Consider the following 15,685-nt stretch of genomic DNA (forward strand, 5'->3'; position numbering starts at 1 on the left):
GGGGGCTTGTGCCATACCGAGTATCAGTGCTAATTTAAGAAGAGGAAAAGTTAAAGCTCAGCAGACTTGCCTCCCATAAAGAACAGGAGGGATTCCCACAGAGTTTTGAAAGATCCTATTTTAACGCTTAAAATGTCTGCCTTGCAAAGGACTTGCAAGGAATTAATCTTCACTTTCAAGCAAGATCCCATACATAGAGAAAAAACATATTTCTGAGCATTTACATGGTTTCAGGAAACCCACAAGAAACCTTTGTTTATTCTTTTGGCAGTTTATTATAATAATAGTGAGATTACTGTCAAGTTTAGGGGTGGGTTGCATTTAAAGATTGTTGAAACTGTTGCATAGGAAGATACAAGCCTGGCTTCTAATGTAAATGAAGTGCTCTTATATAGTCACAGTCTAAATTTCCCCCTTTGGACTTGAGAACTCTACAGTGTTTGTGCTAGAGAGAATGGAGGGGTCAGGTACAGGGAATATTTCTCATCAGTTTTACTTGCCACAGCATGGGACCAGGATATTTCTCATCAGTTTTACTTTTCACAGCATGGGACCAGGAAAGGAAGTAGCTTAGAAACTCATGGGACTGAAGTCCATGATGCCAAAACCATTAATAATGGAGAGCAGAAGCAGTCCCAGTTTCATACGGAGCAGATGTAGGCTCCCAACTATATTTTTCTTGAAATAACCGGAACATAAAGCATGGAAGTTTATTACAGCTGCAGAAGGTGGTACTTGATACAGCATATAGCCGGAGTGACAGTGAGGTAGTACCTAATCTAGCAAAAAACTTGCTTGCGGAAGGTCAACCTGTTTCGTTTTTAAAAGCAAATTGGAGCTGGGAGACTGAGTTTAAATCAGATCAGTCCTTTGCATCATTGCTGCAATATAGATCCTGCATTACAGTTGGATTTACTGTAGGGTCAAACCATGACCTAATGTTGCTGGTTTGACTGTTCAATGTGAGTAAAATTGAAAAGTTAGGATGAGTAGATTTAATGTCACAAAGCAATTTTGCAGTTTTAGTGAACCAAAATATTTGCCATTGGGAAAAATTGACTTGTTCCTGACCCATGACAAACAGATCTTTTTATGTAGACAGTGCTTCTACCTCTGACAGATGCCAGTAGTTGGAGAAACTATATTCCCTGAAGAGAGATACCCTGTGGCTGAGTGTGTGTGTACACTTTCATTGTTGGCCAGACATCTTTGAAGCAGGCAAAAAATTCATTCCATTGTCAAACATCGATAATTCAGGGAGCAAATGATTGGCACACAATTGATCCACTTTATCATGGAAAGCCTTGTGCTGACAATTGATAAGACAGCCACCAGGTGTGAGTATTGGCAATTAGTAAATCAGCAGGACATCTATCAGAGTGCTCCAATGGCAGACCTCAAAGAACTGAAGAAATAGGAGGTGATGTGACTGCGGCAGAATGATTTATGCATGAAAGTGAATCCTGTCTTTTCTCACTACCTTTTCTGAATACCAGGCAAGGTCAAAGCAGCATAAAAGTGGCTTTGTTATACACCAGTAACCTAAGCAGAAAAATGTTAGGGAATATTGAGCAAATGGGAGGTGGAGCATATTCTGCTATTTGAACGAAGGGATAAAATCATGGTTTGTGCTCCTGGAACAGCTTTCAGTATTTTATGACATCTGGCAAGTAATTTTGTTTGTTTGTCTCTTTCTTTCGCCCTCAATGAAATATTTTTAATTGATTAATCTTACCAAAAGTCTTGAAGATCATCAAATGGCAAGCAGCAGAGGACTCAAACATGTTACTGTACCTCTGTGGGTGAGTTCAGACGTTTCAGGCAGATATTTGCCAGTTTGCTGGGAGATGAACACTCAGTGATGTGCAGAGGTGGCAGCTGGGTTCTGCTGATTCATGCCTCACTTCAGTGGTAAAAACCTGTAGCTGAGGTCCAGGGCAGACAGCTAAGGAAAAGTACCTCCCTTGGTGTGATTTGGTGGAGCTTATTTGTCAATGCCCTCACAGGGTTGATCAGGTGCAGAATAAGCTCTGATATTTCAAAATCGCTTAGTGGATTTCAGTATCCAGTTGACATTAATAACAATTAACGGCCTGTGCATACGTATCTCCTTAACAGCTTTGAAAAAATAGGATTGGTGTAGCAGTGTATTTCAAAAAGCTTGCAGGAGGAAATGTATTTGCAGAGAGAACTTGGGGAAAAATAGGGAAAAAAATCCAAAATCTATATCAAAAGTATGGTGTAATTCGTATATAAGTGTTTTCAATTTGCTGATGTATGTATAGCAAAGGAGAATTACAACACTTTTCCATGGTAAGTTCAATGTTGTTTCCTTCAGTGAGGGTAAATAAATTTGCTTTAAATCCCTCAGGGTCTTAAAAACTGGTTATTTGCTATGCTGTGAAGATGAGAAAAATGTTGGGTTTTTTTTTTTTTCTAAAAGATATTAAAATAGTTTATTCACAGTATAGATAAGTAATAATCCAAATGCAGTGAGGTGAGAAAAATCTGAATCTCCTGGGAACTTCTAAACCTGAAGCAAAAAAAAAAAAAAAAAACCAACAAAAAAAAACACCCACAAAACTCAGATCCTTATATACTCAAAATATTAGCAGACCCAGGTATTGAGCAGGCAAATGAAGTCAATGTACAGTAATGTACCAGCCCTGAGAGGAAGCCTAAGGATATAACAGTTCCTAACAGTCTAACTTTGGTCTTTTCTCCATCTCAGTACTCTGCCTACATTGCTGTACCACGCTGGCAACAGGCCCTCTCCTTCAGTTGGCGGAAGGATGGAGGATCCCTTCTATTCTGGTGGGGAGAGAACCCCATATTTATGCCTTATACAACAAAGTATTTTCCATCCAGCTGGTTATTTTTAAATCACTAGGTCTGGCATGCTAGAGTTTTAAAGAGCTGGAGAATAATTTTGCATCTGAAAGGGTCGTTTTTAATAGTGTCCAGTAATTTGCTAAATTCTGATCTATGTCTTGTTTGTCTGGCAGTGCTGTGCTCTTGGGAGAACTTACATACTCGCATCCCTCCACATCCATGCTTTTCAATTCCAAGCCTGTCTGGGGAGCAGGCAGAATCATAGAATTGTTTAGGTTGGAAAAGTTCTATAAGGTCATCAAGTCCAACTTGTTAAAGTCTAAGTCTGTCTTAACTGTTTAAATCTACCAAGCCCAGCACTACCACAAGTCCACCACTAAACCATGTCCCTAAGTGCCACATCTACACGTCTTTTAAATGCCTCCAGGGATGGTGACTCCACCGCCTCCCTGGGCAGGCTGTCCCAGTGCTGGACAACCCTGTCAGTGAAGACATTTTTCCCAACACCCAACCTAAACCTCCCCTGGCACAACCTGAGGCTGTTTCCTCTTGTCCTGTCGCTTGTTCCTTGGGAGAAGAGACCGACCCCCACCTCACTACACCCCCCTTTTCAGGTAGTTGTGGAGAGCGAGAAGGTTCCCCCTGAGCCTCCTTTTCTCCAGGCTGAAGCTCCCTGGCTCCCCCCGCCACCCCCATCAGCCTTGTGCCCCCACCCCAGCCCCTGCCCGGCGCTGGACACGCTCCAGCACCTCAATCCTATCAGTCTAACCCTGCATTTCTAATGTAGATCCTGTGGTGGACCTTAAGCGGTATTTGATGAAAGATGGCAGCAGAATTAATTACCATATTTCTGGCAAAATATGTTCTGGAGGGGGAACTCGAGAGGAAGGTGGCAGCTGAACACAGTAGGGCACGTCTAGGAATTCGGCACCATCAGAAGTGCTGCTTGTGCCTTTTAAAACTCTAAATTCCTCATATATAAAACCAGGAAGATGATCTGGTGACTTTCATTCTGTCAACTAAAGCATATTGTTAAGACAGCAGGATCAGAGCTCTCGCTGAAACCATGTGATTTACAAGAATTTCCTGAGCAGGTTCTTGTATCTGTTCTGGGTTTGGTTCTGGTTGCAGCCACGTCATTCTTTCTGTATTTCTCTGACCAGCAGCAGCAGCAGCAGCAGCAGCAGCACTGCCTACAAGGTCTGCAGGCAGCATCCCTGCCTGCCGTCGAGCTGCAGCGCTGTTCCTTAGGGAGTATATAAAATCAATTTCTGTCTTCTAATGATGGCTAAACCAGATGTCTTTGTGATATCACACGCAGCTATCCAGCTCCGATTCAGAAACGGCTGTGAAGGTTTCCAAGGAACTTACTCTTACTCAGTAACCTTTCCTGTAAGGAGTTATGGCTGGTCTTTCCCTTTCCTTACGAGCAGCTCAGCCTCACTCGGTTATAGCTAACTCTTGTCCAGGTCGAAACAGTAAATAGTTTGATGGCTTCAGAACCGCTTCAGGTCAATATTCATGCATCAGGTTTTTAAAAGCTTCAGGATGAAACTTGAAACAAATACAAAAGTTGTGTCAAAATGAGGCAGGACCAAATGTGGAGAAAACGTGTGTCTGAGTGACGGAACAAGCTTCATTTGTTCTCTTTTGTGTACTTAAAGGAGATATCCGTATGCTGCGCCTGGCGTTCGTGTTGTTGGTGCCGCGTTCCCGTGCCACAGAATAGCTGGGCAGGTTCCTCTGCATCCCGTGATTGAAGCCGAGCGCAGAAAGCTGCAGTGAGAGGTGGGTGTCCAGGAACACGGTGTCCGTGGGGCGCTTGCTGAAGACATTATGCGTCTGGGTTCTTCAAGGCAGCATGGAAATGAGCAGTCAGATCCCTGCGGGGAAACAGTGTTTCTCAAAATACTGATGCTGAGATCTTTGTGCTCGGTGCATTATTGCAGCTGATGCCGCAAACGTAATTGCAGATGGCCTACTAAGGAGCACACAGTTTTTCCAATTAGTATTTTTGGCCTTTAAAAAGGCTGTTAACTAGAGATCTGGGCAGTGTAAAAGCAGCAATTTTGCCTGCACCCCCTGCTACCTGCGGTTTTAAAGCCTGGCTGCTATTTACTTTTTAAATTGACTTTCTTTTCCCCTTAGCTTCTGAAAGAAGGTCTCCTACAAAGCATATGATAAATGCAAGATGTGTAAAGTTCTGTTCAACATGCTAGGTAAATGCACTGGAAAACAGAAATTCCTCAGGCTGTCTGTACTCACTGCTGCAGGTAACAAAGGAGATGAAGCATTCAGCTGAGTGTATGGTAGGGTTTTTTTAACTTGCAAATAGCTCTTTAAGCAGTAACATTCGTTTCCACTTTCATTGGTGCGGTCTGTAAGATAGATCTGTATGATGCATTGTGGAAAAGGCCCAAAGGATTTCTCTCATGAAGTTTACTGTCAGTCTCTACCTAGGTAGGTGCTGTAAATCCAGTTGCACCCAAAAAATTCAGGCTATAGAAGAATAAATAAATTAAAGCAGAATGTGTAGCAATTTATACAACCCCAACATTGAGATGCCTGACTTCGTCATGACAGAGTGCTTTCTTACTGTACCTGAGCCAGTGTTCAGGCAGTAACTGACCAGAACTGATCTAAGTCAGGTATTTACCCCTTTGGCCAAAAAAGATTTTAAAATATGCCCTTAACCAACTCAACAATAATAAAACATAGAAAAAACCCCTCTTGTGACATCATACAGTCAAATTTGTTTGTTCCGAGTCTGTCAGTCTGTTCCAAAATACTTCTGTCCAAAGTGTGTTGGTGCAACAGGATGAAATTCTGTAGTTAAGTGGTTGTTGTGGTTTAAACCCAGCCGGCAACTAAGAACCAGGCAGCCACTTGCTCACTTCCCCAGAGGGATGGGGAGGAGAACTGGGAAAAAGGTAAAACTGGAGAGTTGAGATAAAAACAATTCAGTAATTGAAATAAAATAACATAAAATAAGTAAAGAAGAATAAGAACAATTGTCATGAAAAGGAGAGAGAAGAGGAGAGGAATAAAATCCAAAGGAACAGAGCAAAAAAAAACCCAACAACCAATGCACAATACAATTGCTCACCACCCGCTGACCGGTGCCCAGCCAGTCCCCGAGCAGCGATCGGCCGGCCCTGGCCAGCTCCCCCTGGTTTATACACTCAACATAATGTTCTATGGTATGGAGTATCCTATGGCTAGTTCAGGCCAGCTGTCCTGGCCATGTCCCCTTCCCAATTTCTTGTGCCCCTCCAGCCTTCTGGCTGGCAGGGTATGAGAAGCTGAAAAGCCCTTGACTTAGTGTAAACATTACCTAACAACAACTAAAACCATCTGTGTGTTATTAACATTATTCTCATGCTAAATCTAAAACACAGCACAGCACCAGCTATCAAGAAGAAAATTAACTCTATCCCAGCCGAAATCAGGACAATGGCGATCTCTGGAAATTCTTGGATGATGGATTTGGCACCTTTTGAGAGACGGCAAGTGCCTCAACTTGCCCTGAGGTGTGGAGAATAGGCTTAGCAGGATAATGACACTTGGTTGTACGCCATGTTCTACAAGAACTTTGACAGCCTCAATGACAGTATTACCAGTACCTAAAAGGGGAAAAAGCAAGATTTTTATTTCTCTTTTCCCTGGTGGAAGAACTTGTCCTAGGCCATCCAAAAATATCCGTGTTAACACCGGGGTGTGGCCGAATGATGATACTGTCCTTTCCCACTGGAAAACTATCACCTCTGCAGGTCTTAATTGTAGAAAACTTTGGTCTCCTGCTGAAGGAACTTCATCTCTACTCTGAAACAGCCAACTCTGCCAGGTTTCAAGCACTGAAGTCGGTGGATTTTATTAAAGCCCTGAGGCAAGAAAGCTCATCTAAAATAGTAAAATAGCAATTAAGAGCTCTATGTGTAGAACCAGAATTAAATCATCGACTGGAAAAGTTACTTCACCCTGACAAACTCCTTACAACATTTACCAGATATTTTTTTTTTTGGTAGTATTAACTAAAGTAATTTACTTCTAGGATTATAGTATTAATCCAAAAATGTCTTTTAATAGCATGAGAAAGATACTGTTTGAGTCTTTTCTCATGGCAAAACTTTAAAAATTAAATGTGTATCATGTCTTAATGTTTCTACCTTTCTCACAAACGCAGGCATGCCCAAATGATTTGCTCCACATTCGTGCTGGTGCAGGCTGACTAGTATGTATTCTGGCACAGCTATGTCACCTAAACCAAGCAGAAAACTTAATCCAAGTCCCCGAAATTTGGAAGTTTGCCTTTACTCTCAGCACACTTGCTGTTCAGATGACTCTAGCTGTACATAATGAGGAAAGGCACTTACTTAGTATTGGGTACATAAGAAGAACCTTTCTCCTGTAGATGTCTGGTGGAAACTTAGCGTAGTACACTTTGGCTCTTTGAGTCTCCTCATCGCTCTGTATCAGGATTTTTCCTATGCGGATTGATCTACAGCAGTCTCGTAAACCTTGTTCCATTGCCTCTCCTCAAAATAAGCAGCAAAAAAACCCCAAGAACAATTGTTACACACTGAGAAATGGCACAACTGTAACATGCTGCAATTAAATAAGACAGCCCCAATGCTGCATTGGTGAAGAGTTCTAAAAAAGGGGATTTTTTTTTCTCAGTTCTAAGTGTTAAAAACACCTGAAGTGATTTTCCTTTTTTTCTCTGTTCTGACAGAAAACCGAGTCTCCTTGATGTTACACAGCTCCTGGGCATTGGTGTTTCCACACACCAGTGCTCAGCTCTCAGAGGCAGGAGCTGGAAACGTCAAAACAAACGTCTGGGGTTTGGAGAACGTCTCTGAGCTCTGCCCAGAGACACGGGGGTGCCAAACGTAGTGCTGGAAGCTGTGGAGCCGCTGGATTTTACATCACAGATACCAAGGTTTGTTCCACAGCACTGGGCAAAACAACAGTGACTCTGCCCCCACCGAGCGCGGCTGGTTTAGAGACCCCGTGAGCAGAAGTGTTGGCGGCAAACCAGGGGGGGCAGTCGGCCTGGCCTCTGCCCTGCAACGGCCACGTGAAATCTGCTGTGGCTCTTTGTCTCCTCAAAAGTTAATGGAACATACTACTCGCCATTTGTGGTCAAGGATACCTAAGCAAGAGTAACAACTGGCAGGTTTGGGTAAAGCTCTGCTGCAGAGAAGTGTTGTTGCACAGTTTTGTAAGGAAGTTGCTTACAGGTTTGCAAAATGTTTAATTTGTGCCCGTTCAACAACCAGGATCTGCCTACCACTTCTCATTATGCTGACTCCGCAGCTTCCCTTTTCAAATCTGACTCCTTCATACTTGTGTCCTGTTGGAGTGGTCACAAACAAGCACAAGCCTGCCTGCAGACGAAGCGGCAGAGGTACTGCATTTTGCAATAAAGCAGGGCCCTGCAAAAGGCTGTTAGAGGTTGGACCCATCTGGGGATGGGAAAGAAAGGCCTTTACTGGAGCAAACGTGGTATGTCTGTCATGCTGACAGCAACGCAAAGCAAAATAGAGTGATGTAGGTAAGAGGCCTTGCTAATAAATCATTTCAAGAAGATACTGTAACGTTATGAAGAATGGGCTTTGTCAAGTTAATCGGTCGCTTTCCTTACGTCATTGTTTAAAGCACTAGTGCTGATAGAATAAACCTTCAGGTAGTAAGACATCCGATTATCTCTTCAATGATATTTTGATTGAGAAAGAGGAACGGTGTAAGTCAAAATGACAAATATTAATTGGACTGAAAACTAACTGATAGGTAAGCAGAAGCATCACTGAAGAAGGTATAGCTTGCTTCCTATCGGTTCTTGACCCCACACTGCTTAGTGTGTCATCAGTGACCTACAGGAAAACATAAAATCATTACTGGTGATCTGCAAGTGCGGAGAAGTTAGGAACAGGTCGCTGATAGCAAACCTAAACTGGATCACTTAATGAGCTGGGCTTAAGTGAACAATATGTTTTTCAGTGCCACCAGATGTAAAATCATCAGCCTAAGAATAGAGCAGCAGCTGGACTACAGGGTGGGTGACAAAGTCGTGGAAAACAGTGGTTCAGAAGAGGGATAATCAGCTGAGCATGAGCTCCTAATGAGATACTCTGCCAAGAGAAGCTAATGCTTCCGTGGAACCGAAATGGGAGACACCAAGGAAGACAAGGGAGGTTTTATTACCTCTGTTGTGGGCTCCAGGAAGACTTCCCCGAGGGCTGGAAAACACACCTTCATGAGAAAACATGCAAGGAACACAGTTTATTAAGAAATATAAGGTTAAGGGGCATTTCATTTTAAATGCAGTTTCTAGGAAAGCACATGACAAATTTAACACTAAAGTGTTCTTTATCTGGCAGAGTACTGTTTGGGAACTGGACGTCAAAATATGTTGCTGTATATTTTTAGCAGTGGGGAAAGTTGTCCACTGAAACAGTCCACCCACTATGACAGAGTGCCCATCACTTAATCCCTGGAAATACTTAATGAGGTTTGTTTTGTTTTTCTAAAGGAAACACTCCAGTTTGAACAGGAATTAATTCAGAGGAATCCAACAGCCTTCATTAGGCTGGTATTGGGAGCAGGTTATTAGAACAGCTCCTGCTAGATTTCTTCTGAATAAATACAGAAACATTACGACTGCAGGCAGGGGTGAGGGGAAGAGGTGAAGCAGGCAGGCGCAGGTAGCCGAACAGCTGCACACTGCCTTAGCTGCGATACACATGTGCTCCCAGTTAGTTGAAAAGGCCATTCTGAGTCATCTCCCCTCCCTTGTCAGGTTTAAGCCGTATCTCTAATGCGCTACAGCTTTCCAATACTTTTTTTTTTACCCACATAACATTATCAGTGTGAGCCATAGCTGCCCTGAGCAGCACAAGCCACAGGGCAATCAGCATTTGCAAAAAGACAGCTACCAAATTGTGCCTTTGACATTTTTTTGCCGTGCCTTTTGCTTTAACTCTGTGCTGTAAGAGCAATATTAGCCACTGGGAAACTTAAACATGTTACAAAGTAAGAATACAAGCAAGTAATGTCAGCTTTAGTGCTGTCCTTGGCATTTTGAAAGTATTGGGGTGCCCACTGGGTTTTATTTTTTGTTTAGGGGAAGCAAGGAGCCTGGGCAGGCTTTATCTTTTCATTCATTGCTGCTGAGAAACCAGAATGGAGGTTTTTTAAGTGTCCAAGTCCTTAAGAGAAAAATGGGGGAATGTGGGAAACACAGGATGGGGTTGGAGATAAGAGAGATCTTTCAAAGACATTTTCTTATTCAGTGTTGATGGTCACCCACTTGTTTATATCCAAAATACAGTTTTGACGGTCGCTCACCAATCCTTGTCTTCGGGTGTGATTTCTAATATCTCATGTGCAGCCTGTGCGTGTGTCAGTGACTTCGGGTACTGCCGTCTGGTTAATCACAGGGCTGGCAGGGGGGACGCAGAGTGGGTTTCTGCCTATTCTGTCTTGCAGCTGTTTCAACAGCAAATGCTAATTCCTTGCTCAATGTTTTGCTCTTTCTGGGAATTTAAAAATAACTTGCCTAATGAAGCAGTGCTGAGCAGCTCATATGTCCAGACAGATAGGAGTGAAATGCTTCAGTTCAGAAAGCAAAGTCGTCCGTGGTGGCAGTGCCTTTGAACAAGTCCCCCAAGGCCCTTTTTCAAATAATCCCAGGACTGGCTGAAATTAATACAGAAAGAAATTCAGAGAAGGGGGGGGAGGGGAGAATCACGTCGAAGGGCCTGGGACTTGGGAAGACATTTCTGGGTGAGCTGTAATCAGTCCCATCCTATGACATCCCTTTAGCAGTGCCGTTTAATTACTCCATTACAGGCAGGGTTTGATGTATGTGTTCTGTAGCAGGGGCATCCAGAACATGAAAGAAAAATGTGGTGCTTACTGAATGCTTTACAAAGATCAATGAAGCTCCTTGTCCCTTGTTAGAGCCACGAGAAGCTGAGCACAGAGTGACAAAACTGCTTGTCCAAGGGCAGCCACCAAAGCACAAGGAGAGAGACTTACAGGCTATGGCAGTTTTCAGTTTCTCCTGGAAAACCACCTTGTTTTGTTACTCATTTTTGGTTTTCTATCCTCTGCACCTGGACATCACCATCCCCATTTAAGCTGACCCTGCAGTGAGCACATCTGCCTCAGTAGGACAAGACACATGAGAACTGCAAAGGGCGAACAGCCGTGTATTTCCAAGATTGGCTGTAAGAATGGTTACAAAACCTGGGCATGATATGCTGGGAAGCAGAATTGCTATGGAAAGGCAGGTGTGGGGTCCAGGGAGATACTTGGCTTCTTACTTTGGGCCAAGACTGGAATCAGAAACGCTTCCTCTGCCCCCTTCTAGCCCCCTTTAGCCTCTTGGATTGATTTGCAACATTATTGTTTTCTTGTTCTTTAGAATTAAATAATTTACGGTGCAAGTCCTTGAGGTTTCAGACTTAATTCTGTGGGTGCCATAATACTTACCAGAGAGTAAATGTTACTCTTTCTAATACATCAGTGATAAAATATTTTTTCCCCAGCTAGATGAGCGATTATTACATTCTTCAAATCAATTCTCATTTTTCTTTAATTGTGTCTGATGCCCTTGGCACTGTTGAGTCTGCACTCCAGCCTAGGAGGCTACTGGGGTAACTCAGCAATCTCCTCACCTGCACAAGAGGAGATTATTGATCCCAAAAGGCTGGGAGTTTTATTTGAGGCACAGAGGATGTGGAAAGCATCTCTCAGAAGAGGTGGCCAGGCCATGCTACTACCTATGTTAACCCCCCAAAGCATGTAAGATCTGTATCATATGCAGCATGTCCATATCTTTTTATTGAATTGTCCTTAGGAAATGCCAGCTCTAGAGTGCAATCCATTTGTATCTTGCATCCAATATGCCATATTGTAAAAGGATGAAATGAAGCCAAAACAGAAGGATCATGTGTTACCTTGGCTCTGTGCTTGTGTCAGGGAAATGGAGGACTTCCACCACTGGGCTGCAACTGCTAAAAACCAGGAGCTTCTCTCCCTCTGTACAGAATAATGAATGTCATCCTCCTCCTTCATCCTTCATCCTTCAACCAAGAACGTGGCCTGTGCGATGTCCAAAACAGTCCAGGCGACAGCACATTTCCTTTTTTGAACTGAAATCTTAACCCGGTTTGTAACCATAGCCCAAAAGTGAAACTGGTGATCACTCCTTGCTCGACAACACAGCAGCTGCTCTCCGTCACCAACATGAACCTGCATCTCAGTGTGTTTCCCGTGGGTTAGCAGACTTTACAGACTTGGCAGTGATCAGAGATTTGTACATTTCTGTTCTCAGATCCTAACCCTAACTTTAAGCAACCTTGACCAAAGCTGTACAGTGACTGTCTCACTTGCACCGGGAGCTCTCTGAGCAACTTGAGCCTTTCAGATTCAGTAATAAATCTTACTCTTCAACTCTTTTTTTCAATAATCCTGGTATCATAACCCCAACAGAGACTGGAAGCTTCCCACCCTCCAAAAGAGAAACTCTCCTCCACTCTAGCCCCCAAACCCCCTGAGGGTGTTAAGTCCCTTCATAGAGAAGGTCTATAATAGTGCAACTTGTCCCCATTGCATCAGGGCATGTTGTGGAGGGGTCATGGCAAGAACCAGCCTTCAAACAGAGCCAGGGCCAAACTCAGCGGGGGCCTCAAGGGCAGGACCCACCACGTAGCCAGGGGCAGACTGTGTCCTGGAAGGACTCATGTTGATGCTAAATCTCTGACGCAGCTCCAGGCGCTGCCAGACAGACTCCTGTGACTGCACAGCATGTCAGTGGCTTGTTTCAAAAAGAAAGATCTTAAATAGACTCCACAGCCAGCATTTTGCAGCGTTATCCAATGGGAGAGGAAGGAGGGATAAATTCCTTAAAAATAATCCTCATGGTGTTAAATAATGTGATTAACCAGGCTGCCTAATTCTCCTCTTCAGTATTAAACTGTCCTGTTTATCACTGGTTTCAGCTCTGCCCCCCCTCACTGCCCTGTCCTGTGCACCCTCCTCCTCTGCTGCAGCATGAGGATGACTTGATGTACCACCGCTTTAGCAGCTGCCTGCCATAAAAATGTGCCCTTATCTATCAGCCTGCAGTTTATGTTCAGTCTCTTTATTTTTCTTCATGTAATCATCAGACATTTCTGCATTTCATTGTGATAAATACCAGACTGTTGAATCTCTGGGACTGCCAAGAAATGCATCACACCATAGCACGAATAGAGCTGCTATTTTTTTTATTTCTTCCTTTAGTTTAACATTTATTCCTGCAATTGTTGTCTGTAGAAGGATAAATAGGGCTGCATCTTGCTAGCAAGTTGCTCCAAATACATTAGATGAAAGAATAAATAACATGATGTACCGAAGGCTATGAAGACTAAATATATTATATTGAGATAGTAAAGCAAAGGGCGTGATAATGTGCTATTCATTATACAGGTGCACCAGTGCTCACTACAGAATAAAATTAGATTGACTCGTCTGCAGGTCATGTACCTTATACGGCTCAGAACTGGCAGAGATTTTCTTCTGTCTGTACTGGTAGCGCATTGAAACAGGGTTATGTCAATCACAGCCCTGCACTCCAAATAGGGGTTTCCATGATCACGCTGTATTGCACAGTATAAGGCATGAAGAATCCTGGTCATCGTGGCTTTGGTAGCACATCTGAAGACATCTTTTCCATTTCCACTTTTTAAATGCCATAGGTTTCTCTTTTCCCTCCTCTCAAAGAAGCAGAAGATGTGCAACATGCAAAAAGATAAGAAACACATGGCGTCTGATAGGCAGGTTGGTATGTCAAGCATTACCCAGGTTATTTGCTCCAGATTATCATCTGAAGGTTTGTTCAGGGATGCTGAGTGACTGTCTGAAGTGGTGATACTTTGATAGGCAAAATGATCGCTGTTTGCTGCTGCAGTAACTTGTGCTGCATTTCAGACATCGGGGCCGACTGAGCGCTCAGTGTGACTCTGTGTTTCCTATTTTCCTTGATACCCTCATCCCACTTACCAGTTTACAGCCACCATTCTTGAGACACTTATGCCACACAACCTAGCTATAAAATGTCTTGCACTCCAGAGAACACATCCCTGGAGTACTATTCTCTTTGCAAGAGGATTAGCTGTCTGAAGCTTTACAGCCACCCACCACTACTGTTATTTTCATAAAAGGCTGGAAGCCTAATCTTGCAAAGTCATGCAGTCTAGAAGATCTCTAAATGGATTCTGATGGTCAAGAAAAAAAAGGTGCAGGTATAGGCAAGTGTGTCTTATGCTTCATGCAGGAAATGCAGAGATGCAAGATGCAAAATTCCACAGAAACTCACTTGTGTTTGTTTAAGTCCTCCTGTTCCCCAGAGACAGGGATCAATAAGAGCATGCAATGTCATTTTGGCTGCCTGGGTTATCTCCCTGGGTGGGTTGTTTGCAGGAAAGGTTCTTGAATCAGTACCCTCTAGGTGTATCTGCTTGCTAGTCTCCCTCCGGATGACAATTGCTTCCCCTTCTGCATTTTAAGATGGCTCAATATATAAAGTTTAAAAGAAAAACCCAATCAGGGCTTGTGATACCTTGTGGTATCATACAAAAAGACTTTGATTTTAGCACTCACTGTTCAGCTTTTTGCAGCCTGAGGGCAGACCTAAGAATACCATGTGGTGACTTAGACTTTGCCCTTCCACAGCAGCCGGCAGCACTGGTGGAGGCTAAAGCTGGTTCGGTGAGGGCTGCCTGAGCCGCGTGCAGGACGGCAGCATGCTGGCTCTTCCTCTGAACTGGGCTCACTCACTGCAGGGCAGGAAGCCCAAGGGCAAAGGCAAAGCACCAGTGAAGAGCTGGATTTAAGCTTTTCTTGCAAACACACAGGCTTCCCCTGAAGAATACCACTACAGCCTAAAGGAACAGAAGTTTCCCACCAGTTTTTATGAGATTAGCTCCTACCCAGTATCTGGTCTCCCATTCTTGAGTCATTTCCAAGTGTCACGTTCAGCCGCTGCACTGCATGTTGCTGCAGCTAATTATGGACTGACCATGAAGCCCTGCCATCCCATTCCAGCAGGACCGCTTGGCCAGAGCACACCACAATCTTTTTTGTGCACACAAAGCCGTGGCAGGCTGTGCTCTCCATCTCAGGTACCTTCGCACAGCCAGAGCCATCTTTTCCTCTGCCCATAAGGAGTAGCTATGGGTAACATACTTCTTTGCTTATTTGTTGGCTGTTGCCAGCAAAAATACATTGCTGTTGCAATATGAGGATTCCATATGGCACTAAACCCCCTCCATGTCCTTAAGCACAGAGGTGGATGCACAGCACATTAGAGAGGCTTAGGAGAGCAGAGTTACAGCATCATGGACATCAGTCCTGTCATACAGCACCCAGTGGGATGCCTCTAGAGCAGGAGTGAAACAAGATGAAGTAGAAAAGACATTTTTAGGGATGCTGCAGAAGAAAAGTCTTTTGTGGGGCTTGGATTAGCCGCCCTGAACAGCCAGGAGCCCAACCAGAAGATGTGAGAGGGGGCTGGAAGTGCAGTGGGACTGGGCAAGATGAGCCGAGATGGGAGCCAAGGCAGGGAGGTGTGGGGAGCCCCAGGCGTGCACGGATGGTGGGCAGGGATGGATGGGACTGACGTCCCAGTGCTCCCACAGCTGGGAGCAGCACTGTGAAAAACAGAAATTCACCGGTACTGACAAGAAGGGCAAGTGGAAAAGGGGAGCTCGCATGGCAAGGAATGAGGCAAAGGTGGGAGGGGGTGAAAACCTTGAGGCAGGGGAAGATGTAGATGAAAAGGGAGGAGGCAAATTGTTGGCTCAAG

General features: G+C 43.9%; 2 protein-coding genes across 2 annotated transcripts in view; both read right to left on the bottom strand.

Annotated features, from left to right (window-relative positions):
• Positions 1–5,310: 5,310 nt before the first annotated feature.
• Positions 5,311–8,195, bottom strand: LOC121097418 (uracil phosphoribosyltransferase homolog). The gene is made up of 5 exons (XM_040614410.1): positions 8,123–8,195; positions 7,206–7,367; positions 6,357–6,455; positions 6,288–6,325; positions 5,311–5,671 (listed from the first exon to the last, which is right to left on the bottom strand). Exons 1-5 carry the CDS (start codon positions 8,130–8,132, stop codon positions 5,603–5,605), a joined length of 378 nt encoding a protein of 125 aa, XP_040470344.1. The 5' UTR covers positions 8,133–8,195; the 3' UTR covers positions 5,311–5,602.
• A 7,226-nt stretch (positions 8,196–15,421) lies between these two features.
• The window catches only part of NEXMIF (neurite extension and migration factor), a 69,939-nt gene continuing 69,675 nt past the window's right edge, over positions 15,422–15,685 (bottom strand). The window contains exon 5 of the transcript XR_005830995.1: positions 15,422–15,630. The gene's annotated coding sequence lies outside the window, so the exon portion shown is untranslated. The remainder of the gene's footprint in view (positions 15,631–15,685) is intronic.

The sequence above is a fragment of the Falco naumanni genome, chromosome 14 (genome assembly GCF_017639655.2).
Source record: "Falco naumanni isolate bFalNau1 chromosome 14, bFalNau1.pat, whole genome shotgun sequence".
NCBI classification, from domain to species: Eukaryota; Metazoa; Chordata; class Aves; order Falconiformes; family Falconidae; genus Falco; species Falco naumanni.

Bases quoted from the DNA above. Each gene is read 5' to 3' on its own strand.
- LOC121097418 (XM_040614410.1), bottom strand. The intron at 6,326-6,356 runs GCAAGTTGAGGC...GTCTCTCAAAAG, and splicing joins CCTATTCTCCACACCTCAGG to GTGCCAAATCCATCATCCAA. The intron at 5,672-6,287 runs ATTGTCCTGATT...AACCACAACAAC, and splicing joins AAGAATTTCCAGAGATCGCC to CACTTAACTACAGAATTTCA.